General features: G+C 33.2%; 2 protein-coding genes across 2 annotated transcripts; one reads left to right on the forward strand and one right to left on the reverse strand.

The window, feature by feature from the left end:
• Positions 1–65: 65 nt before the first annotated feature.
• LOC132749945 (uncharacterized) lies at positions 66–10,573 on the reverse strand. Its single transcript, XM_060739887.1, has 5 exons — positions 10,488–10,573; positions 4,686–4,720; positions 4,161–4,235; positions 1,548–1,722; positions 66–790 (listed from the first exon to the last, which is right to left on the reverse strand). Exons 1-5 carry the CDS (start codon positions 10,552–10,554, stop codon positions 102–104), a joined length of 1,041 nt encoding a protein of 346 aa, XP_060595870.1. The 5' UTR covers positions 10,555–10,573; the 3' UTR covers positions 66–101.
• A 137-nt stretch (positions 10,574–10,710) lies between these two features.
• On the forward strand, positions 10,711–23,770 carry LOC132749944 (general transcription factor IIF subunit 1-like; the record flags this gene model as incomplete). The annotated part of the gene is made up of 10 exons (XM_060739886.1): positions 10,711–10,809; positions 11,761–11,925; positions 12,224–12,435; positions 13,613–13,783; positions 14,663–14,777; positions 15,615–15,693; positions 19,301–19,448; positions 19,906–20,147; positions 20,566–20,660; positions 23,680–23,770. Coding segments are annotated over exons 1-10 (1,336 nt in total), but the record flags the coding sequence as incomplete, so codon positions are not given.
• Between the last annotated feature and the right edge of the window lie 2,320 nt (positions 23,771–26,090).

Below are 26,090 nucleotides of genomic sequence, written 5' to 3' on the forward strand. Positions count from 1 at the left end.
ACTTTTTCCCCGGGTGCAACATTTTAAAACTAACAAAATGTGAACAAACCAATTGTCCGCCTAGATAAGAATGCATTGACAAGATTGAATATGTTAAACTCTCAGGTGTCATCTTCACTTGATGAGTCTGAATATGGCAGATTAAGCATGTTTCCCACATTTTTACTTGCTGAATTATTCTCAGAAAATATTTCTGTATGCTGTAAATTGACACTGTTTAAAATACTACTTCGCCCTGCAGAAGTTTGACCTGAATTTACTTGAAGTTGTAAAGAGTCATCAGATTTTGATGGAATCTTATTATTTGATAGGTTATCATTCCAACGTTTTCTACGTACATCATCATCTATCACTTGAAACTGATTTCCAACAGGACAGTTACACACATTCTTCAGACAAACCCCAGAGCAGTCTGTACATGTATTAGGACACTTCTCTGAATACTTTAAATAGCCGCTTGAATCATTTGTCACACACAGACAACTGTTAGATTCATGATCATTTTGATTTTCAGAGCTTATACATTTGTTATCATCTCCTTCATTGTGATATTCTAAAGCCTTATATTTGTTCCAATTAAATTGTAATGGCTGATTGTTTTCTTCAATGTCAATTTCCACAGGTTTTGCAATGTTCACGATGCTGTATGTATAAATATCTTCGCTACAATCATCATTGTCCATGATAGGTAGTGATATAGGAATAAATGCATTTTTTTCTGATTTATCCTGGTTTCCTGAAACTTTAGGTGATTTTTTTGGGAGTTCTTTATCACACTCTGATGCTGCATCTGAATCAGAAATATACATGTTCATTGTTTAACATATTAATTTGTAAACAAATAACTCTATATATGATCTAACACAAGATGTTATTAGAATTTCATTAAGACCAATATTAAACAAGCAATCTGCCCTCATAGCACAATAAGGAATCAGCATGGAAAAAGTAATCCAGGCTAGGCAGAATCATCCTACAGAGATGACAGTGACTGTAGCCACTTTTACATAAAATATCTTAATGCAACGGCATGTGTACAAATTTGTAAACACCTTTTTTTAAAGAATAAAACATAACTTAAATTAGAATGTAACTGGCATGTGAAGTCAAATATATATGAGCCGCGTCACGATAAAACCAACATAGTGGGTTTGCAACTAGCATGGATCCAGACCAGCCTGCGCATCTGCGCAGTCTGATCAGGATCCATGCTGTTCGCTTACCAACTCTATTACAAGTGGAGAAACTGACAGCGAATAGCATGGATCCTGATCAGACTGGGCGGATGCACAGGCTGGTCTGGATCCACGCTGGTAGCAAACGCACTATGTTGGTTTTGTCGTGACGCGGCTCATACGCCAATATGAAAACTCAATAAGATGATTTATGGCTTAACTTCATATCAAAATGAGATAAAGAAAATGTTAGCTTTGGCAGACCAGGTATTCTTTCATGTGGTCCATATATGGTCTGTATATAGATACAGACTGAATGACTGTACTGTAGTTTAATTAATACAGGGATTACTGTAATTGAATTAAAATTACCTTCTGTAAATTTGTGTTTTCTCAAGTATGGTTGATCAGACCAGGGTGTACTATCTCTATCTCCACCAAGCGTTCTGTATTTACGTAGATAAGCCTTATACTCCTTTGTTAAACTTTCAATCTTCTCAGAGAACTCGGAGATTTTCCCCTCAGGATAACAGCCGACTTGTGATTGCTGAAAGTAGAAATTATTTCTAAAATGAACAAAAAATATCTGTTAGCGCTTTATATAAATTGTATTCTGGATATTCTTTAATATCAGACATTGAAGCATATAAAGCTGAATATTCGCTATCTGTGGATTTTTAAACTATTGTTTATATTGTGATTAAAATGTCTACTGAATACCTAGAATGAAAAAAAATCAGTACTGAAAGGGAGTGGGGGATGCATGAAATCATTGCCAAACTTACTTAAAACAGCAGTGGAATATTTTTTTTTGAAACATTTATTCTATTCATATTCATGTACAATGTATATCAAATTTCATAAATTTTGTATCTTACAAATCTTTCAAGAAACGATGGTTATGAAAACAACATAATTTTATTGATTGTAATCTTTATTAAATATTTCATCAGAGATACTCTGAGAATAATCAGATAGCTTTAAGGTGACAACAGACACTTTCTGTGGTACTCGCATAAATGTCATTTAAACCAATTTATTTTAGTAATAATTGTTATTCAGTTAATCTTTGTGCATTAAATGTCGTTGATCATCATAAAAAATAACATATTTGAAAAAAATGGCTTTGTAAATGATTGATTTTGAATAAAAATCCTAAAATTTTAAATCGTCATTTTTTATTTTTTTGTCATCAAACTTTTGGAAAATAACCTTACTTATATTATCTGGGGAACCGTGTCTCAAATTTTTTCTATCTTTTCTCAAAAAAATATTACGTAACGTCAAACATTTTATGCGACTTTTTTCACCATACATATTACGTAATTCAAGATAATTAAGTCGCTGATTGAGCAAACAAAAATCCCTGACACGGTTCCCTCCGTAAATGAATTGCCTTTCATGTGCTTTAAACCGCATGTTAATTGCTTGATTATTAAAAAAGTTATGCCGATTCAAAGTTAGTCTGACCCGCATCAAACGAAGTGTCATAAATCGGCTGTTCTCTCTCGGGCCCCTACGTTTTACGCTAAATAATTGCATAATACACAAATATCGCACCAGAGAGGGTCACAAAATGCGGTAACATACTCTAACATCATTTTATGACCCAGTGACATCTGATCAATTAAAAAGCTGCTGATTAATATCAGTTTATAGCCGAAATTTCTTCAATTCTTAACGTGATTTACTGTCCGTCTGGTATCTGTCGCACATGTCACGTGACTATCGGTAAAATTTGAGGCACTCAGTGGGGGGTAAATGGAACGCACTTACGCACCGCTAGCGGGGTATTTAATTGTTTCCTTTTTGAAGTTTATTATTATTATCATCAGCATTATTATTGTATTATACCAGTGTCACTCTGCCTGTGTATTCGTGTATGAAATTCCGTTAAGATATAAAATAAAATAACAAAAAACTGAGCTTCTGACAGTCTTAGATGTACAAATAAGAACGGGATATATCATATATTTTTTCCACCAAATTGATAATGCTTCACATATTTTAATAGAAATAAAAGGTATTACTCGATCATCATGATCTGGTCTTCTTGACTTCTATTATGAATATCATCTATGCACGGCATAAAGATCCAGTTTCTACCGGGATAGACAATAAATTTCATACTTTGTCCCAGATTTATTAGTACTGTGTCCGATTTACTGGCGAACAATTTATTTTCACTGAGAATATATTTTAATATCTTTTTTTTATTCATAGAGAACACGGATTTATATTACATATAAGTAATATAAATCCGTGATAGAGAAATTATCATCCTTAGACAATCTAAAATGGTTTAGAAATTTGTCAGGGACACCTTACCACAAGTCATATAGGCCTTCACATAAAAAATGTTGTCTGTTTTTGTTGTTGTTTTACTTGACATTGTTAGAAAACGAGGTTGGATGTAAAGTAAGCCCTTGAATCCGTACAAAAGTCTATCAACTCAATGTAATATCTATCAGATTAACGGGACAGACAAATTATTTTCACATATTATGGATATTTTAGCAACTACATTTTTAATCAACCCCGTGGTCGTGCAATTTGCCGCTATGCTTAATTATTTATGTTTCATACATTATGTTACGTACATTGGCCAAAAAGGCTAAATGTTGAGATATTCATAAAAGATGTACGGTAGTAGTATGATCAGTATGGACCTGTAATTCACGGATAATGGAACTACCGATTCCCCTCATTGATGCCTCAACAGGGGGCGGAGCGTTATCGATAATCGACAGGTTACGCGAATAGCTGATACAAATAGTATAGGTACCGTTTTAAAACGTTTAAAAACACATTTTTTGGACTAACTGCTCCCAAAATTAAATCACGAATGTGTTCAGAAAAGGTTGATAAATCTAATTAGCAAAAAATCTCACTTTAGGTATTTTCAGTGATAATTGACTCCGTTGTCACCTTAAACATTTTAACATAAATGGAAATTAAAGTCAAAATGATACTTATCAATATTACCTTCAAGTAGAAATCAATATCTTTCTTAATACTTGGCATCCACTTTTTCACCTGCTCAGCTGTATGTAAGGATCCCTGAAATAAACAATAACATACATGTATCAAATTGGAAAAAAAAAATCACTGGCTCTAATTTTTGGACCTGTCCATAACTCTTGAGGAAAAAAATTTGGTAGCCAACAGTATGGACAGGAGCAAAGGTGTCAATCAGTTTCTCCAAAAAGAAGAGCTGTCCCCAAAATGTTAGCTTGTTATCTTGCTATAAAATAGATTTATTAAATTACCTATCTTTGGATTGCTTCTGTCTGAACCTATGACATTTCTAGTCACTAGTTTCATGACTTAATCTTTAGAACTTCTTCAAATCTTTTTTTTAAGCTACATATTAGAATCAGTGATCCTTTAAAATTTACATTCTTGTTTTCTCATGAATCATAGTGACAATGCAAATTATTTCTATTTTAAAACTTTGGTCAACCCCAAAATGTTTCGCAGAATGATTGAAGAATTATCAGCAATACATACCAGGCCTGGTCTTATTGGATTCTTTTCTGCATTTTCTGAAATAGAATTATGAGTACTGTAATTGTATAGTTACTTTATCATGAAACAGAGATTTGCAATCACCAAGATTTTGGGGTATTTCCGATTAACATTAGATTTAGAGCCCAGCTGGGGGGTGGGGGGCAGGGGCAGGCAAAAAAGCCCAAAGGCAAATTAACAAGGTCATAGACAAAAATGTCCCAAATGGAAAAATAGCAAATTTATTCCAATAAAGGTAAAAGAAATGTAGACTATGACTTATAAAAAAGTCAAAGCACAGATGGAGCCGACTTTGTTTGGGTCTCAGAATGTCAGAAAGGTGAAGGTTCTGAGATTATAAACCAATTTGTTTTTGTATAGAGCCACCAATGCTGTTTCCTGTGTTGTAACTGTAGTAAATTGGCTATAAGGCTAATTGTAATGTTTATTTGGCTTAAACAATTTACAAAAAAAAAGAAAGAAAAAAAAAGCAAAAGAAAACAACATAAGTTGCCTTAACTTGGATTTGAACTCCAGACCTCTTGCTTCCTAACCGAGTGTCACTGTGTAAACCTCTTAACTGCGGGGAAGTTAACAACCTAAAGAAAGCCACATTATTCTAAATTTTTTATTAGGGTTTGTAAACCTTATAAATTTCGAGATATTTTGTTCACGGTAAACCTGTTGTTTAACATGGATGTATATAATAATCATGGAGTTTAATATAAGCATGTATATCTGTAAAGAATTACACAATATTAGAAATCTTCGACCAATTGGGAACTATTTTTTCTTTCCCGTAAAGGCTTGAAAATTAATGCCCCTGTCATCTGACAATCTTTACCTTTACGCATTGATCTCCCCTTAATTTTTTGGCGTTATTGTAGATATAAAGGGAAGTAAACGCTTCGAGGAGTTCAGACTACTTTCGGTTTTTGCAAATAAGTTTATCAGGGTCTGAAATTTCGCTACAATTATTTGTTTGGTCTGACGACTCAAACAAATAACATGGGCGATCTGTTATCACATGTGTCGCCTCATGATGGCCAATTTCATGTTGGGACAAGTTTTGTGACAGACGGAGAAGTGATCGGAGTAGTGGCGACATGATTCCTGTAAAGTTAGGATGAAATTGCCCCCAATAGTTTATGAGGAGTAGTGGGGACAAGTTTTGTGACAGACGGACAGACAGACAGTGCACAACTAGATTTGGTACTGATCATTCCTGTAAAGTTTGGATAAAATTGCACCAGTAGTTTATGAGGAGTAGTTTGGACAAGCTTTTGTGTATCTGGCAACACACAGAAAAAAACACCTTTTTATCAAAGGGCCATAACTCGGCCAAAAATCATTCAACCGGAAAACCCGTGCAATATGCGCAAGTACTTGGGCTACAGATCAATCCTGTAAAGTTTCATTGAAATTGCATTAGTGGTATAAGAGAAGTAGTCCTGACAAACTTTAAAAATAAAAATTATTAAAGGGCCATAACTCTTACAAAATCATTGAACCGGAAAATGCTGACAATATGCACAACTAGACTTGATACTGATCATTCCTGTAAAGTTTGGATGAAATTGCACCAGTAGTTTATGAGGAGTAGTCCGGACAAGTTTTGTGACGGACGGACAGACGGACATTCCAACATTTTGGCTTTAGGGGCTATTTTCTTTGTTTTCTTAAGGGTTTCTTGCCCCGAAACCATTTGATCACAGAATGAACCTATTGTTCTCTTTTGTTCTCTTTACTGTTATATAGCCCCTATACCCAAAATGTTTGCTTGGACGGACAGACAGACGGACAGACAGACGACGGAGAAGTGATCCCTATATGTTGCCACTACTCCTTAGAGGCGACACAAAATCAATTTTAAAAGAAACAAACTAAAAATGGTCTGACGACTCAAACAAATAAAAATCAATTTTAAAAGAAACAAACTAAATTAATGCAAAGAACGAAGATTAACAAGAGCTGTCCGTAAGACAGCGCGCTCGACTTTTTTATTGCTTGCCAATAAAAAAAGTTTTTGCAGTAAAAGGCAATACAAGAATCTCTGTATTTTTAAAGTGAACAATGGCCATGAGCATTAAGATATTTAGTGAAGAATTATTTTATTATGACATAATTTATGGTAAAGTGAACAAGTGGATAGGAATGAATTTTTTTAGATTTTTTAAGTTTTTTAGTGCTTGCCTATAATACAAAACATTGACAGTTAAGGGCCATAATTCAAATAAAATCTTTGACAGAATTACCTTCTCCTGGACATGTTTGGGAATCATGATTGTAAACAAGTATTCCAACTTTCAAATTAATATCTCAAACAGTTCAGTCAAAAAGTGGACTGGTACTAAAAACTTAACCAAGATTCTAAGTCGATAAAAGGCCTTAATTTTTAAAACAAATCCTTGACAGAGTTACCTTCTCTTGCGTACAGATGGGGGTAATGATGTGAAATAGCATTAAAAGTTTCAAAGCAATATCTCAAAGGGTTAAGGCAATAAGTGGATTTTACCCATATTCAATGTATTTTCTAAGTCAAAAAGGGGCATAATTCTGTCAAAAACCTTGACAGAGTTATGTCCTCTTGTCTGTTGATGAAGGTCGTGATGGTAAACAAGTATGGTCAGTTTCAAAGCAATACCTCCAATGGTTTTGAAATAAAGTGAGGTGGTACAAAAAACTTAACCAAGCTCAATACACTTTCTAAGTCAAAAAAGGGCCATAATTCTGTCAAAAACCTTGACAGAGTTATGTACTCTTGTCTGTAGATGGAGGTTATGATGGTGAACAAGTATGGTAAGTTTCAAGCCATACTTGTAATACTTCTGAAATAAAGTGGGGTGGTACGAAAAACTTAACCAAGGTGTGACGCCAACGCCGACGCCGGGGCGAGTAGGATAGCTCCCCTTTTCATAGAAAAGTCGAGCTAAAAAACGAACCTGTATCAATTTTAATATATCCTCTGAATACTTTTTAAAATTTTTATATTAAGGTTAAGTTTCAAAACACACCAGACATATTTACATATATATCCTAGAGTCATTAGTTTTGACGCCCTTAAGCTGTTTAACTAGTGCATTTTTTTATATTGAACTTGATCATTAAATAATATACAATATAAAGTTACTATGGCATGTTGTTTATCTCTGCAAACCATTTTTATGTTTGTTAAAAATTCAAAATCAGTTAAGTTTTGTACTTAAGTAAACAGACCGTGGAGGCATCCGTTGTTGTTTACAGTCATATGAAATGACGCCTTTTCATTGGGTGGTTATTTTAAAAGGATATTTCACTGTAATGTAATATGAACAGCAAGAGAAGTTTTTAAATGAGCAAACCTGCAATGTAACAACATCGTGAAAACTTAAAATTATAATTTATTTCATATAAAACTATCCATTATTTAGGAATGTCATACACCCTGGCAGTGGTCTTAATAGGTGTACCTGTCTCTTTAACATTGAATGTATTTACCATTTATCTTGATGAATAGCATCTGTATTTGGCTTAAAGGGCTGAAAAATATATCTAAAATGAATGAGGTTGTAAAGATATGTATATGTTGATTTGAAAAATGATTTTTTTTTCTTTCTTTTTTTATCTTTATATACAATAATTAACCCATTATGAATTTTACTCAGTATCAATTAAAAACCAATTAATGTTTTCAAACAATATAAGCTGTACACCCTATGCTACAGTGAATATTAAGGACACTTTGCAAAGTTTTGGTCACATGACACTCATAAGACATTTTAAAATGGAGGATAGAAACAGAAAAGGGCAGGTCAAGATTTTTCAAAGGCTATATGTGCAAAATTATGGCTTGCATAATCATCAATTGAATTTGCATTAGTAAAAAAATGAAAAAATACAGTACATATCCACATACTGCCAGTTTTCAATCACAACCACTTTTCAATCATCCCTAGAAATTCTTTATTTTTGACCTTATTTGTCATGTAATCAAACTGTAAGCACATCTTGTATTTACCTTGACTACATTTATCAGCAGCAATGTCAATTATGGTGTTAAAAAAGAAAATAACAGTATTTTAGTTCAAAATATGTAAAATGTGTGTTTTCCACTAATCCTTTATTTACCCAGTTACAAATCACAATAATTTTCTAAAAATAATTGATTTACAGACTCAGTTTTTTGTCAGTCTGCAGAAATAGATATTAAGTTGGACAACTGTTTCAATATCATTAAGTCATAATGTATACTGCACTTCAAAAGCTATAATTTTAATATGTACATATTTTACCATACAATTCTTAATTGGAAGGTAATACGTCAGTAAAGTAACAGTCACTTAACCAAGGAAAAACATTCTCTCTGATAACTTTTCAGAAAGCTGTCACTAGAATGGGGTCATATAGACCCTAAGATCCTAAAAATTTCACAAGAACAGGCTTTTTCTGTTATGCACATTGAGATGTACATCCATACCCCAATTGTGACAGCTTTACTACTGCAAATAGATATTAAGATCGAAAAATGGCATTATAAATAGGTTAAAATTGTTTATTACCATTTATCTGAAGTTGAGTTTGTCAAAATTTCTTCAAAATACATAACTGGTTATATTTTAACATTGTATGCTTTTCTCTCGTCGATTCGTGACTCTTATTTGGAAAAATTGCACTTGCACAACAAATATCAGACATACATACAGTTCAATTAGTGCATTTGTTAAATAAATTCATTATCTAAAAGTTCACAAACTTTAAATTACTTCTAAAAACAAACCGCTCAAAGATTAGAGCAACTGAACATGTCAACCATGGACTGTCTTGCTCAGCTGGACGCTTACCCATCGATTCGTGAAAATCCAATTCACCCTTGTGACGTCATCAAATTATAGGTGCTCACACCACTAAATGTTCGGCATGGTTATTTTCAGCCCGATCTGATCAATATATGTTTCAAAGTCTTAAGTAAATTCTTACAGCATAATGAATATTTTTTTGGCTTAAGTGTAAGTGTGTTTGATAAATTAAAACATTAATATCGAATATTTTAAAGTAATTAGGTCGCCAGCTGATTGTAGGGTAATGTCATTTACACCTGTTCAATTACGCATTTTGATTGGATAGAATTGTCAAATCGAGTGTCTAATAAAACTTGTGTAGTTTTCGGATGGTGAATGCCCTTGCAGAAGTATTTATACCACACAATTATTTAGGTCACGAATCGATGAGAAGGCACGAATCGATGAGAATAAGGCATATGACAATTTTTATGTGGTACAGTTTATATTTTGTTAATTGATTGAAAAGTGGTTGTGAAATTTTGAAGAACAAGAAAATGGGTCAGTAATGATTTGTCCTTGATTCATAATAATAATTCAGGTAAAATTTTAAAAAGTTGTTGCATTTATTAGCTGAAATGATTATATTTGCAGAATTGTAAGAGAAATTTTATTTTTATAATTTCACTGTCAGTTATTATAGAAAAAACTGTTAGCTGATCGAAAAGAGGCAGTACGGGGATATAATAAAGGTGAAGCATTTTCAGTGAAATGTCTCTGTCTTTCCGCATGTTTTAGTTATACCTTGTAAATACATGCTTGCAATGCAGTCAGCAAATTATGACGTCATACGAGGACGTTTTCGTCATTTGTTTGGTCAAAACAAAAAAGGCGTCAAAATAGATGAGCGTCAAAACACATGACCCGACGATAGGGTCGAGTTGACTTGTGACGAACTGATGTTTAGTTGCAAAAAAATAATGCCCTTTTTGTATGTGTATCATAATCCTGTTAGATTTTTTTTTTGGTTACTATTACTATGAATTACCTTCATCTAAACGTTGCAACCACAATCTATTCAGTCTGCCAGCGTGTTTTTCTACGTTGCGCGACATCTGTCACTTGCTTCTGCAGCAGCCTTCAATTAGTTTCGAATTAAAAAAGAATTCTTAAATCATAATAAGCCATGATGGGAATGATTAAACAACAAAAAGTGTTCCTTCTAATTCTGTCATTAATTAAGCAACTTGTAAAAAGACCTTTAAGAAATATTTTATTCTAAGGTTGTACGAACATTTCACTTTATTGAAGAAGATAGACCAATTCACAACAACAACAACATTTCGGAAAAAATGACATCAAAGCCTCAGGTATTTTTCTTAAAATGACATAAATCATTTATAGTTCTGGCGGATTATTTGTTAATTATTCAAAACAAAAGTGTCTCAATATCCAAACATTACCGTAAAATACAGGACCGATTGTCTAAAGTGCTAAATCTTATAACGATTCGCCCCACTGACGTTTCGATCTCAAATCAATTCGTCCTGTGGTCAGCTCGTAAAATTTTTTTATCAGCTCGTGCCGTGGTCAATTGGTATCCTTTTTTGTCACCTTTTTTTCTGTCATTTGATAAAGTTGGTTCATTTTAAGAAAATTTCATCCTAGTGTAAATTTTTATTGTAGATCTATAACCAGATAACTAATTTGCAATTAGGCAAAGCCTATGATATGAACGGGGAAGTTGGTTAAAAAATGTTTTCAGTTTTATAGGTGTCATTTTGTATTTCATGCACTGCTTCCGTTTTCACTTGGAATACTCGTCGATTATTTTCAATCTTAAAAGTTGCGATTGTACGTTATCGGAATATCCCGCCTATTATCATTTGGTTACATTGAAAATGGCGCGCCCAACTAGAACTGCCACTGAAAATTCATTGATATATATAGAATTCTATATATTATTTTATTGTTTTTTATTTGATTTTCTTTTAAATATACACGTGTAATCTAAAGTCGGGCAAGCCAAAGCCTGGGCCTGCTTTGCGGTACCGGCCTTTAACTTTCCTGCAATAAAAATCCCTAAACTTGAAACTAGACAAAATCCCCGTTATTCTTGAAACTAAACAAAAATTTAATCCCCATTGATTTGCATTTAACCAGTAATTTTCAGACTCGAGCATTTGACCTTAAGATCTTTTTATTCCTCATGGCATTTTAATGATGAAAACACTGTCATAAATTATGTTTTTTTAATTTGGTGTTTTGAGTATATCGCAGTGTTTATTTTGTTTTTTAATGTATACACAATATATTCTTAGCCGGTGGCAGGGGCAAGTGCAGGGGCCACAAAACCTGGAGCCTCGACAAGCACACAGTCAACAACACAGGAGTTTGTTGTTAGAGTGTCAAACAATACATCAAAGAAATACAGTATGATCAAGTTTTCTACTGGAACAGAGGTTGACTTCCTTAAACTAACAAACGTATGTTATAAAAATAAAAACCTGATTAAATTTCTGTTCATCATAGATAAAGGTATCTTATTTAGACGTTTGTATTGTTTTAAATTAATAAAAAGTTTGATAAAAATAACAATAAGAATTACATTTTAATAAAGTATAGAAGGTTTGTAAATCATTATAAGATAAAGAGATGGTGAACTTTAAGAAAGAAAGGGCTACTTAAACAAACCATAAAATCCAAAAATTGATTCTTAATACATACAATCATGCAGCTTAAAAGAACCTTTCAATATTTTCATTTTATATGAAATATTTTTAGACAACTGTCAGAATGGAAAGGGAGAATAATCTGAGGGAATACAAAACTGCTCATAATCTAGATATGATGCCAAAATTTGGTGCTGGGAGCGAGTATGGAAGGGAGCAAAAAGAAGAGGCTAGAAGGAAAAAGTTTTGGCATAAATATAAAGAAATACAACCTGATGATCAAACCATGGCTGATGAAGTTGGTAAAGGCAAAGATGCCAAGAAGTACTTAACTTATTTAATATTATAATATTACAGTGTTGTAGTTGCATTTTATTATAACTAAGTACAGGACAGTAGCTGATACAGATTATTATAATTATATCATGTTACTTTTAACGTTAGGTAAAATCTGGACATTTTTTATCCAAAATATTTAAAAATAGCATTTTTGGTTATTTTTGTACATACCTTGTGTTGAAAGTAAAGTAAAGTGAATTTATATACAATGAAGACCCATTTTTATAAACTTCCTCATTACATCATAGCTGAAACATTTTAGAGAGAGCAGATCTGTTTTCTTTATTAGAATTATTAAAAAGTTAAAAACACATTAAGCCTTAAAAAAAGAAAAATATTCCTTCTTCTTAAGTAAAGGCAAAATATGCTTTTTAATAAAATTATGACTTTAAACAAGCATAAAAGATTTGTCCCACTTGAATGATAAGTAGCGCTGAATGTGAAATTATTTGTCATAAAAGAAGCAAAACATAAACAAACAAAAACAATATTTTGACTTCCACACAAAAAACCTAGTCACTTTAACTGTACTAATTGCCAAGAAGTAAAAATACATTGGCCAATGAGTATCTTTTCAGAAACTGTTAAAGGTCAGCAGAAGTAAAAAGTTTTTGAGACATCATATATATATATCATTGGTTTTATACAGAATTTATTTAAGTTCGATTGTGTAGGAAGCTATAAGCTTCTAGACACACTTTCGAATCCATTCCTGGAACCAACCACTACTGAGCAATGAGTATAAAGTGTGTTGCTGAAGGAAACAGTGACTTGCCCCTGACAGGGTTTGAACCCTTGCGGCTAGCGATCATTAGATTACTAGTCCGATGTGTTAACCACTCGGCCATGCCGCCATTTTATATCATTATGGGGCCAATTGGACCTTTTTCTTTCTGCTGACCTACATAAAACTGCGTCATTAGACATTTTCTATTGTAGATGTTACTTGAATAAGAAAATCTTACATTAGATTCAAATAGATTGATATCATTTCTTCAAAAAACCTGTATAGATCTAAGCTTAATTGACTTATTTTATAATATATGAAAATATTGAGGTGAACACAATTGTATTTTTACCATTGTCCTTAAAATGATTGCTATTTGCTTGATAACATAAAAAGAATAATTTGTTAATTGACATAGCATTAAAATTATTTCAGATATAAAGGTGTGCGTGAAGGTACAATTACTCAAAATACATCATATTATATATTTACACAAAGTCCGGATGGTGCATTTGATGCATTTCCTATAGATGAATGGTACAACTTCCAGCCAGTTGTTCAATATAAATATCTCAACTCTGAAGAGGCCGAGGAAGAATTTCTGAAGTAACTGTGTTTTCATTGTTTAATTTGAGATGTGTAAGGACATTCGTGAATGAAAAATAATTATTTTAATGCAAATTGAAGTACCGGTAAACTTATTATGTACAGGTATTTTTTCAAGTATGTTAGATATATGAATCTGACAGTGTGTATGAAGTTTAAATATTAAACTCAAATATTTTATTAATATCTGACAATTCAACCATTTTTTCCCATTCTTTTTAAGGATGTACATTTTCTGTTATTTCATTTCATTTATTTATTTTAACAGTAAAATAAAGTTTAGGTCTAATTTGGCAGTTTGTAAAATTTTGCAAGTAAAAGTGCCAACACAGTACAAAAAAAAATCTGACCCAAATGTTATTTCACAAAAACTACAAAATGCCCTTTGGGATTTGCCATACAGAGGGCCAGCAAAATCTGATTCTGACTTACTTGTCTGACACTTTTATAGTAAATTCTTGAAAATTTTCAGTTGTCTGTACAGGCTGTGGGACAACCTGGGCAATACGGACAATTGATTTTTGCCTCTCCTCTGCATTTGTTGAGCCAGCACCAACTTTTAATTTCCACCTTGATATCCTCAAATTTTATTATTAAGCCTCTTGATTTTGGGAAGACTTTATTGCTAAATATGCTAACTTGGGAAGTAAAAAAACCTGGGCAAGTTCAATTTTTTTGGTAAAGTTCATGATTTTAAAGAAAATTTCCATTGGGAAAAGGCGTTTAATAGTAGGCCTTTGTTATATTAGGTGAAAAATAACAGAAGACAGTATCAAATATGGAAGCTAGATAAGTCCATTTTAAGAACATGAGCATGCTACGGGTAAATGATGATTACAAGTTTGTATTTCACATATTCCTATGTTGTATATGTTACAGGAGAGACAAGAGAATGAACATGTTCTCTATCATGAAGAGGATAAAGAAAGACGAAGACATTGTTGATCCTGATGGTGACGAGAAAAAAGTCAAGAAAAAGAAAGACAAAAGTCTTGTAAGTCCAATATCTTCTTACATAATGGACAAACCTGCGTTATTTTTGTCAGCTTTCTGATACATGTACAATTGTACATGTATAATGTTTGTTTCTTAGTTTATCTAATATGGTTCATTAGCATATCATGTCTTGTATCACAGTGCAAGTGCTTGATTAGTGTACATCATAAATAAAACATAATAAGAACTTAAAAAATTGCATGTCTCTGAGCCTTATGATTTTCGGTTTTATCTTAACTTGAGTTATTATGCATGTACTACATGTATGTGTACTTATGACATCAGCCAGATTGACTAAACTGCTCACACAGCTTATTCTTATTTTGCTTGATCTAATATAAGTAAGGAATAATCAGTTACCATTATCAGTAAATTATACATGTGGGAAATATAGCGTAGTTGTGGTTTTTCTCATTGTTTCTGGAGATGATTGTTTTATTTTGTAAAGAAAATCTGAGCAAAATGAGAAAAATTATCTATCTAATGAATAAGTGTATGAATATCAATACACATCTATTGCATAATGAGTCTAGCTATACAAAGTGTGAAATATGGTATCTGAATATTGTATTTCTTTAGTTTAAAATAAAAACTTGAAAAGTTTTGATTGAGCTTTAACAGACTGTAACAAAAAGTGATTAGCCAATTCCTCCAGTACAGAGTCAGACCAGTCTGGGCTTCTATGCAGTTTAAGTCAATAACTCGGTTTTTGTATTTTGATATTGAATTCCCTTAAAATTTGAACGAACTGTTTCAGTTATAAAGCAGAGGAAAAATTACATTAATTCACCTGGTTAAGGGGTAACTGTTAATATGTTTCTACTTATTGTTACAGATATTGACAGACATGGAAGACTGGGGTTTAAGTGATGATGAAGATGATGACGATGATGATGATGAAGATGAGGATGGAGGTTAGTATTTACTGATCTTTTATATTTATTAGTCCCCTACCGGTTTAACCGGAGGGGACTTTAGGTTTACCCTCCGTCTGTCTGTCCGTCTGTCCGTCTGTCTGTCCGTCTGTCTGTCTGTCTGTCAGTCTGTCAGTCCGTCAGTCCGTCCGTCCGTCCGTCCACAAAACTGGATCCCGCGATAACGCAAAAAGTACTGAAAATATTTTTATGAAACTTGATATATGGATAGATGGCAGTATGGAGATTATGCACGTCTTTTTTTTTTCTTCCTATGTTGAAAATTCTGGTTGCTATGGCAACAAATAGTCTGAAAATATGGCAAATTTAACACATAAACTGGATCCAGTGATAACTCAAAAAGTACTGAAAATATTTTTTATGAAACTTGAAATATGGGTAGATGGCAGTCTGGAGATTATGCACATCTTTTTCTTTTCTTCCTATGTTGAAAATTCTGGTTGCTATGGCAACAAATAGCCTGAATTTCAAGATTTCTGATTTAAATTTTTCAGCTTTTTCACTATATGTTCTTTATTTCTTAAGGTGTTTACTTCAAACTTTAAATATAAGTTTCTGGTCATCAACCACATCATATGTGACAAGGTTTATAACTCTAGCACAAAAAATATCAGTATTACCTCCCTTGAACTTAGATTTTTTAGGGGAAAAAATGTTGTCTTTTTTAAATAACTTCTTTATTTCCTAATGTATCTACTTCAAACTTCATATATATGTTTCTTATTATCACTCGACATTTTTGAGAAGGTTAAATACTCTAGCAAGACTATTTCCAGAATTATGTCCCCCTTTAACTTAGATTTTTTTTAAATATTAACAAATAGTCTGAAAATATGGCAAATTTAACACATAAACTGGATCCAGTGATAACTCAAAAAGTACTGAAAATATTTTTATGAAACTTGAAATATGGGTAGATGGCAGTCTGGAGATTATGCACATCTTTTTCTTTTCTTCCTATGTTGAAAATTCTGGTTGCTATGGCAACAAATAGCCTGAATTTCAAGATTTCTGATTTAAATTTTTCAGCTTTTTCACTATATGTTCTTTATTTCTTAAGGTGTTTACTTCAAACTTTAAATATAAGTTTCTGGTCATCAACCACATCATATGTGACAAGGTTTATAACTCTAGCACAAAAAATATCAGTATTACCTCCCTTGAACTTAGATTTTTTAGGGGAAAAAATGTTGTCTTTTTTAAATAACTTCTTTATTTCCTAATGTATCTACTTCAAACTTCATATATATGTTTCTTATTATCACTCGACATTTTTGAGAAGGTTAAATACTCTAGCAAGACTATTTCCAGAATTATGTCCCCCTTTAACTTAGATTTTTTTCGAGAAACTGGTATTTTCACTCCAACTTCTTCATTCCTTATAGGATTTACTTTAAAATCCCACATCGTAATAATATGACAAGGTTGTATAAACATAATTTTCTTACTAAGCATGGAAACTTAACACATTACTGTGATATAGACAAACTTATTTTATTATGTTTTGTGGTTGATATTTTCAAATACAGACTTCATCCTCAAATTCATTATAAATGGCAATACACAGGAGTGTATGACAATTAAAGAACTTTTTGAGGGACCGGTAGGGGACTACTGTATTGCCCGCAATACTATCAAATGCTTGTTTAATTTATTTTTTTCCTGAAATATTGAATACTGCGAATTCACTTATATTCGTGGGCATGAAATTTCGTGGTTTTATCAAAACGGGCCTTTTCATGGGTTTTTAAATTCGTGGATTTTCATTTTCTTGTTGAAAAAAAAACTAATGAAAAGTAATCTTACAATTAATCGCCGCGCCTTTTGACTTACCGCATGAACATATATTTACGTATCACACAGCTGTCAATAATCTAATCCTTGCCTCTAGGCATAACATAAAGATAGCAGTTACTGCCGATAATTGACTGCAATTAACACATCTAGATGACATGATATGCAGCTCCTTTGTACACACTGCCCCTGTGATTCGCCGATGTAAACATTGCATAATTTATACGACACCTGACACGTTTTAACCAGCGAGTTTAAAAGTTTACATCCTGAATGGGTCTTACTATATTGGACAGTAACTACACGCAACACAACATTGACTGTGTAAATTTACATGCATATCAACTAATATGAGTAAATAATACAAGATTGTGCGGATATATTAAGAAGTCGGCAGCGTCTTTGATGTTTACGGAATAGAAATCGCACAAATACAGATTAAAATTCATTTAAACTGGATCATTTAAAAACGACAAAAGGATGTACAATTCATCTGTTTTAGTGATTGTTTATTTGTTTGAGTGTACTTAACTTACGACATTAATATAATCAAGGATTTCTTTAATTCTATTAACAATTAAAAGAGCAAAGTGACAATTTATATTAGCGCTAATTATTGCACTGGTTTCCCATTTTTACTCGATTATATAACACAATTTGAAGTAGCCTACAACAATTTAGCAGTCTCAGTGATGTGTATATACGACCGAAATTCAGGACATATAATCGACTTTGCTTTCAAATTTCTTAAATATTGCAAACCTTAACTATTTATAGATTTAATCTGTCACTAACTTAATTATCTGTCTACATTCATAACACAATAATCGGCCGAAAAGCGGCGACGCATATCTATAGAATAGAGACATGGTTAGAAGTAATCGTTGGGATAAAATTTCGTCGGACCATAAAATTCGTGGATTGACCTACCCACGAAAACCACGAAAATTCGTGCCCCACGAATAATAATGATTTTACAGTAATGTTGAAAAATGCATTATTACAGAGCTATTATTAAGAATGAAGTCCACGTTGGCCTTGACCACAAAAAGTTTACAGTCATAAGATTTTGATGTGGAAGTTGTTAATGACCAGAAGATGACTGCTATGAACTTTTAGGTCAAAGGTCAAGGTCATCTTGGCCTTTGATCTGAACAAGTTTGTTCAACAAGTAACAAGAGAACACTTTGGCCTACAGTCCTTAGATTTGGTTTGGAGGTTGCTCTTGGCCAGTAGATGACAGCTATCAGTTATTTTGTGGTCATAGCTTGAAGGTTAAGGTCACCTTGGCCTTGATCACTGAAAGCTTAGCCCAATAATTAGATGATGCTTTGGCTTACAGTTGTAAGTCAAGAACATAGTAACATGGTGTGTAAAGTTCACGCCTATTAATCAAGTATGAAGCTAAGTCATTTAAACTGTATTTAGACATTGCCAATGGTTAGTAGTTGCTATCTATTGATTTTGAGGTCATTGGATGGAAGGTCAAAGTCATGGTGACACTGTTATATTTTTATATTATTATTAACTTGTGGAGAAATAAAGGTAAGTTTATGAAACTTTTTAAGGTGATTGCCTATGGCCTGTAAGGAGACACTCATTGATTTTAAGGTCATAAGTTCAAAGCATGAATACTTATTTCCTCAGTAATAAAATTTATGAAATTTATACATGTTCTTTTATTAAGACTGCAAGTGAAGTTGGGGCAAAAGTGTCCTAAGGACACATTTCTTGTTGTTGTTTTTTTGTTTTTTTAAGGAATATAAACCTGTCCATGCATTTTAATATTTAGAGAAAAAGCCAAAGAAGAAAGAAAAGAAACCAACGAAGAATAAAAGCAGGAAAGTATCCAAACATAATGATAATGATGAAGCTGTGGAGGAAAGTGATGAGGGAGATTTTGATGACAGGGAACTGGATTATATCTCAGATTCTGGCAGGTTTGTTTATACTTATTTATTTTAGTTTGATTGTGTTGGAAGCTATAAGTTTATTGAAACACTCTCGAATCTGTTCCTGGAACAAAGCAGTACTAAGCAATGACTGTAAAGTTTTTTGCTCTTGATCCTTAGATTTCTTTTTCAATGCTTTAACCACTCATCCACTTAGGTTGGTCTTGTACTGATAAAGTGTTCACAAATGAATGAAAAATTTTGAAAGTTCTGTAAGTATAAATATGTACTAGTATTTATGGTTAACTTAACCTTTGAGATAAGTTATTATGAAATATAAAATTATGTAGTCATTTGAACGAGTTACATCTAGTACTACTTTGTCATAAATTAGTTCAGCTCTTTTAACGTTGTAAATGTCATTAAAATCTTATTTCCCCCACCTGTATCAAAGGATGTAAAATTAAAGTGTACTTGTATATATACAGTAAATGCAATATTTCAGTGAATCGTCTATGGACGAGAAGGATAAAGATGCCAAGTATGACACTCAAGGTGTAGATCAGGAGCGAGGGTTGAAGAAACTGATTGGATCAGATGAGGAGAGTAGTGACGAGGAGGAGGAAAATAAAGATGAGGAGGAAAATGATGAAGGAGAGTCAGATGAGGGCGAAGGCGAGGGAAGTGGAGTCAAGAAGGAGAAAAAGGTTAAGAAAGAAAAGAAGGATAAAAATAAAGATGGAAAGGGTAAGTAATGAAATTTGAATCATTACTTATATGTATCAAGGACTTTTGTTTTTAAAGGCACATTATACATAAGAAATAAATAAATATTTCCTTTTTCCTTCTTTAGAAAAGGCAAAGATGAATTTAAGAATGTTTCAGTAACTGTATTAGAGCATCTTAGATGCTTATATCTTGAAGAAAGTAGCACTAAATGCAAAATTGTTTGTCATAAAAGTAGCATAATGTAAACAAAGAGGTATTTTGATTTCCATACAACATACTGAATTACTGTTACTGCACCACTTGCCAAAAAGCGCTACAGAATCAAAAAGATGGTTCAGGCAATTAGCCAATGAGTAACTTTTTGTTGATCATATTCTAGAGTCAGATTATGGCTGTAAAGTTATAGTCAGTGTTGTGTTTATACATGTATTTTTAGGAGGAGATGACAGTGACAGTAGTAGCTCTTCCTCTGACAGTGAAGATTCTGATATAGAAAAAAATGAAGACAAATTTTCAGTTCTCTTTATGCAGGTATGTATATGTTTTATTCTGTGTCTAATGAATAAAAGAAGATGGTAATTTTAATATACAGTTATTATTATTAAAGTTGTTTTGGCATAACAGGCCTGTATTTTTTAGCTCACCTGTCACAAAGTGACAGGGTGAGCTTTTGTGATCGCTTTTCGTCCGGCGTCCGTCCGTCGTCCGTCCGTCCGTCCGTCCGTCCGTAAACTTTTACTTTAAATGACATCTCCTCATAAGCCAATTTCATTCAAACTTCACAGGAATGTTCCTTTGGTGGTCACCTTTAAAAATTGTTCAAAGAATTTAATTCCATGCAGAACTCTGGTTGCCATGGCAACCGAAAGAAAAAACTTAAAATATCTTCTTTTAAAAAACCATAAGAGCTAGAGCTTAGATATTTGGCATGAAACATCTTCTAGTGAGTGTCTACCAAGTTTGTTCAAATAAAAGCCCTGGGGTCAAAATTGGCCCGCCCCGGGGGGTCATTGATTTTCCCTATATACATATAGTAAAAACTTAAAAAATCTTCTTTTAAAGAACCAAAAGAGCTAGAGCTAAGATATTTAGCATGAAACATGTTCTAATGGGTGTCTACCAAGTTTGTTCAAATAAAAGCCCTGGGGTCAAAATTGGCCCCGCCCCGGGGGGTCATTGATTTTCCCTATATGCATATAGTAAAAACTAAAAAAATCTACTTTTAAAGAACTCAAAGAGCTATGGCTAAGATATTTAGCATCAAACATCTTCTAATAGGTGTCTACCAAGTTTGTTTAAATAAAAGCCCTGGGGTCAAAATTGGCCCCGCCCCAGGGGGTCATTGATTTTCCCTATTGCATATAGTAAAAACTTAAAAAATCTTCTTTTAAAGAACCAAAAGAGTTAAAGCTAAGATATTTAGCATGAAACATGTTCTAGTAAGTGTCTACCAAGTTTGTTCAAATAAAAGCCCTTGGGTCAAAATTGGCCCCGCCCCGGGGGGTCATTGATTTTCCCTATATGCATATAGTAAAAACTTAAAAAATCTTCTTTTAAAAAACCATAAGAGCTAGAGCATAGATATTTGGCATGAAACATCTTCTAGTGAGTGTCTACCAAGTTTTTTCAAATAAAAGCCCTGGGGTCAAAATTGGCCCCGCCCCGGGGGGTCATTGATTTTCCCAATATACATATAGTAAAAACTTAAAAAATCTTCTTTTAAAGAACCAAAAGAGCTAGAGCTAAGATATTTAGCATGAAACATGTTCTAATGGGTGTCTACCAAGTTTCTTCAAATGAAAGCCCTGGGGACAAAATTGGCCCTGCCCCGGGGGTCATTGATTTTCCCAATATGCATATAGTAAAAACTTAAAAATCTTCTTTTAAAGAACCAAAAGAGCTAGAGCTAAGATTTTTAGCATGAAACATGTTCTAATAAGTGTCTACCAAGTTTGTTCAAATAAAAGCCCTGGGGTCAAAATTGGCCCCACCCCGGGGGGTCATTGATTTTTCCTATATGCATAAAGTAAAAACTTAAGAAATCTTCTTTTAAAGAACCAAAAGAGCTACAGCTAAGATATTTAGCATGAAACATGTTCTAATGGGTGTCTACCAAGTTTGTTCAAATAAAAGTCCTGGGGTCAAAATTAGCCCCGCCCCGGGGGGTCATTGATTTTCCCTATATGCATATAGTAAAAACTTAAAAAATCTTCTTTTAAAGAACTGTAAAAGCTAGAGCTTAGATATTGAGCATCAAACATGTTCTAATAGGTGTCTACCAAGTTTGTTCAAATAAAAGCCCTGGGGTCAAAATTGGCCCCACCCCAGGGGGTCATTGATTTTTCCTATATGCATATAGTAAAAACTTAAAAAAAATTCTTTTAAAAAAAAAAACTCAATGAGCTATGGCTAAGATATTTAGCATCAAACATATTCTAATAGGTGTCTACCAAGTTTGTTCAAATAAAAGCCCTGGGGTCAAAATTTGCACAGCCCTGGGGGTCATTGATTTTCCTTATATATGTAAAGCAAAAACTTAAAAAATCTTCTTTGAAAAAACCCAAATAGCTAGAGTTAAGATATTAAGCATGAAACATCTTTTAGTGAGTCATAGTCTACAAAGTTTGTTCAAATAAAAGACCTGGGGTCAAAATTGGCCCCGCCCCAGGGGTCATTGATTTTCTTTATATGTGTATAGCAAAAACTTAAAAATCTTCTTTGAAAAAACCCAAATAGCTAGAGTTTAGATATTAAGCATGAAACATCTTCTAGTAAGTGTCTACAAAGTTTGTTCAAATAAAAGCCCTGGGGTCAAAACTGGCCCGGCCCCAGGGGTGTCATTGTTTTTAACTATATGTGTATAGTAAAAACTTTAAAAAAATCTTCTTTCAAAAAGCCCAATGAGCTAGAGCTTAGATGTTTAGCATGAAACATCTTCTTATGGGTGTCTACCGAGTTTGTGCAAATAAAAGCCCTTGGGTTAAATTGGCCCTGCAACGTTGGGGGACCTATATACAGGTGAGCGACCTCAGGGCCATCATGGCCCTCTTGTTTAAAGTTTACCATTTGATGAAGGTCTGGACCAATAACTTGAGTGCAAAATTTCAGATCATTTGCTTCTTTGTTTTTTTCAGGAATAATAAATTTTAATATGACCCAAAACATAAAGCATTTCAGTGCCTTTAACTGAAATCAGGCTAAGACCAGAATAGCATGAAAATCAATTTAAGGTTTTATTTTTGAGTGCATTTCTTATTATAGTTTGTATATTTAGATTTACCCTTGTCGTCCCGTACGTCCATCCGTCTGTTCTTTATTTATGTTGCACGTAACTCTAAAACTATTTTACCTAGAGTCATGAAACTTTACAGGAATGTTGCTCAGCATGTCTAGTTGTGCACCTGGATTGTGCATGTGGGTTAATTATCTGTTATAGGCCACAGTTTGTTTGATATTAGAAATTTCAAATTTTATTTCTTTAAGATTTGCAGTGCTCTGGAATTTTAACATTGATACTGATGGAAATATTATTTGATTTTTTTTTCTGTAGAAGAAGAAAGGCGGGTCAAGGTCAAATACCCCTACATTTGACAAGTCAGCTGACAATAAGCAAGATGTGAAGGTGGAAGTCAAATCAGATGGTAAATCCCTTTTATACGATGTTACCTGGTTCATGCTTTTATTATTATATTATTGTACCTTATTTATTATATTGATCACTTTAGTATATGCTATAGGAGAGGACTACCATGAGCTATTGTAGCTCTCGGTCCAATTCCTTTCTACTTTAAATTGCAAATTATTAGCATGTGTATATATTTTGAATAAAAATATTTTTAAACCAAAGGCATGAGCTAAGCAAAATTAAAACTAAAGAACAGAGTTCATTTTTAGAATATGATAACAAAACGTTTTAAGGGAAGATAGATTTGGGGTCACTAGCCTTTTTCTTGAATTATCTGCATATGACTGTAATTTTTATGCCACCGCAGCATCTGCTATGCGGTGGCATAACCGCAGCATCTGCGATGCGGTGGCATATAGTGATTCACCTGTGTGTATGCGTGTGTTTGTGTGTGTGTTATATAGATTATATAGTGAACTTAAAAAATCTTCTTGTGAAATACCACTAGTCCAATTTCAACCAAACTTGGCAGGATTGTTTCTTGGGTGAAGGGCTTCAAAAGTTGTTCAAAGAATTTCATTCCATGCAGAAATCTGGTTGCCATGGCAACCAAAAGGAATTATAAGAATAAATTTAAAAAATCTTCTTGTAAAGACCCAAAAGGCCTAAGGCTTAGATATTTTGCATAAGGCATTGTCTGGTAGACCTCTAACAAGATTGTTCAAATTATAGCCCTGGGGTCAAAATTGGCCCCGCCCCGGGGGTCATTGATTTTCACTATGTACATGTAGTAAAAACTTAAAATACCTTCTTGTAAAAACCCAAAAGGCCTAGAGCTTAGATATTTTGCATAAGGCATCATCTGGTAGACCCTTACCAAGATTGTTCAAATTATAGCCCTTGGGTCAAAATCGGCCCCACCCCGGGGTCATTGATTTTCGCTATATGTACATATAGTAAAAACTTAAAACACCTTCTTGTAAAGACCCAAAAGGCCTAGAGCTTAGATATTTTGCATAAGGCATTATCTGGTAGACCTCTACCCAGATTGTTCAAATTATAGCCCTTGGGTCAAAATCAGCCCTGCCCCAGTGGTCATTGGTTTTCCTTATTTGTATATAGTAAAAACTTAAAAAAAATTCTTCTAGCAATTGACAAATGCTAGAGGTTAGATATTTTGCATAAAACATTGTATTGTAAACCTCTAGGAAGATTGTTCAAATTATAGCCCTGGGGTCAAAATTGCCCCTGCCCTGGTCATTGATTTCAATATATACATATAGTAAAAAATAAAAAAATCTTATTGTCTGAAGGTACAAGGTTTAATATTTGTTAAATAAATCATCTAAAGGTACTCTACCAAAGTTGTTCAAATTTTGCCTCTTGTGTCAAAATTAGCCCTGCCCTTGGGACCCATAGGTTTATCTTATATGTATATACAGTTAAACTTCGTTCGCTCGAACTCGGATCGCTCGAATACCTCCCTTCCCTCGAACTCATCGCCCAGTCCCGGCAAAATTCCTATATAATATATATTGTTCTACCTCGGATCGCTCGAACACCGATCGCTCGAACTCTCGAACCTGATCTTTGGTCCCTTCGGCAGAAATATAGAGAAAATCACACCTTTTCGGTCGAACACAAAAAGACAAGTCAGTATGTCCTAAATACATGACAGTCGGCGACACATGTTTTTAACACCTCGTGATCGTGACAAAGGTAATTAAGGTTAATTGATACAAAATAAGAGGTGTTGTAACCGATTTATTTGTATGATAATATTGTTGATTTTCCGTTTATGGTAATGATAAAAATAAAATAATTTGTGAAATAGTGAAATATGCATGCCAATAAAGAATGACGTTTACCCGGACGGATTTAATTACAACCGTGGTTCATATAAAGTGAATCGTAACAGTGTTATCTATTTATAGAATTTATAGAATGATTCTTGCATGTGTGTTTATTTTAGTAAATGAATACAAATAGATGCTGCTGTAAATGTTTTTAATAAATATTTCATTAATTTATTTTTTTAAATTAAATTCATCCCATTATAAACATATAAATATATTTTGAACATTGTTCAACAAGTTTGGTGTGATTGCCCAATCGAACTCAACCAATTACAATATGCATGAATATAGATTTACACAACGTACCGTTAATACTTAATTAAAACACTGGGATAATAATTCTGAATATGAAATATTCGACGAACAGATATACTAACAAACACTTGTATTGACGCATTTATCATTCGACGCGATGTAACCTAGGAAACCCTTTAGACATATGATCAACGTAATAATAGTTCAACCTCGGTTTAACTCTTT

This window comes from Ruditapes philippinarum, unplaced genomic scaffold (genome assembly GCF_026571515.1).
Source record: "Ruditapes philippinarum isolate M1 unplaced genomic scaffold, ASM2657151v2 ctg12666_1_1_1_1, whole genome shotgun sequence".
Classification (NCBI taxonomy): domain Eukaryota; kingdom Metazoa; phylum Mollusca; class Bivalvia; order Venerida; family Veneridae; genus Ruditapes; species Ruditapes philippinarum.

Excerpts from the sequence above, each read along its gene's own strand:
- LOC132749945 (XM_060739887.1), bottom strand. The coding sequence starts at position 10,554 with ATGTCGCGCAACGTAGAAAAACACGCTGGCAGACTGAATAGATTGTGG. Across the intron at positions 4,236-4,685 it reads ATCCAATAAGACCAGGCCTG|GGATCCTTACATACAGCTGA; the intron begins GTATGTATTGCT and ends TGTTTATTTCAG. Across the intron at positions 791-1,547 it reads AAAACACAAATTTACAGAAG|ATGCAGCATCAGAGTGTGAT; the intron begins GTAATTTTAATT and ends TTTCTGATTCAG.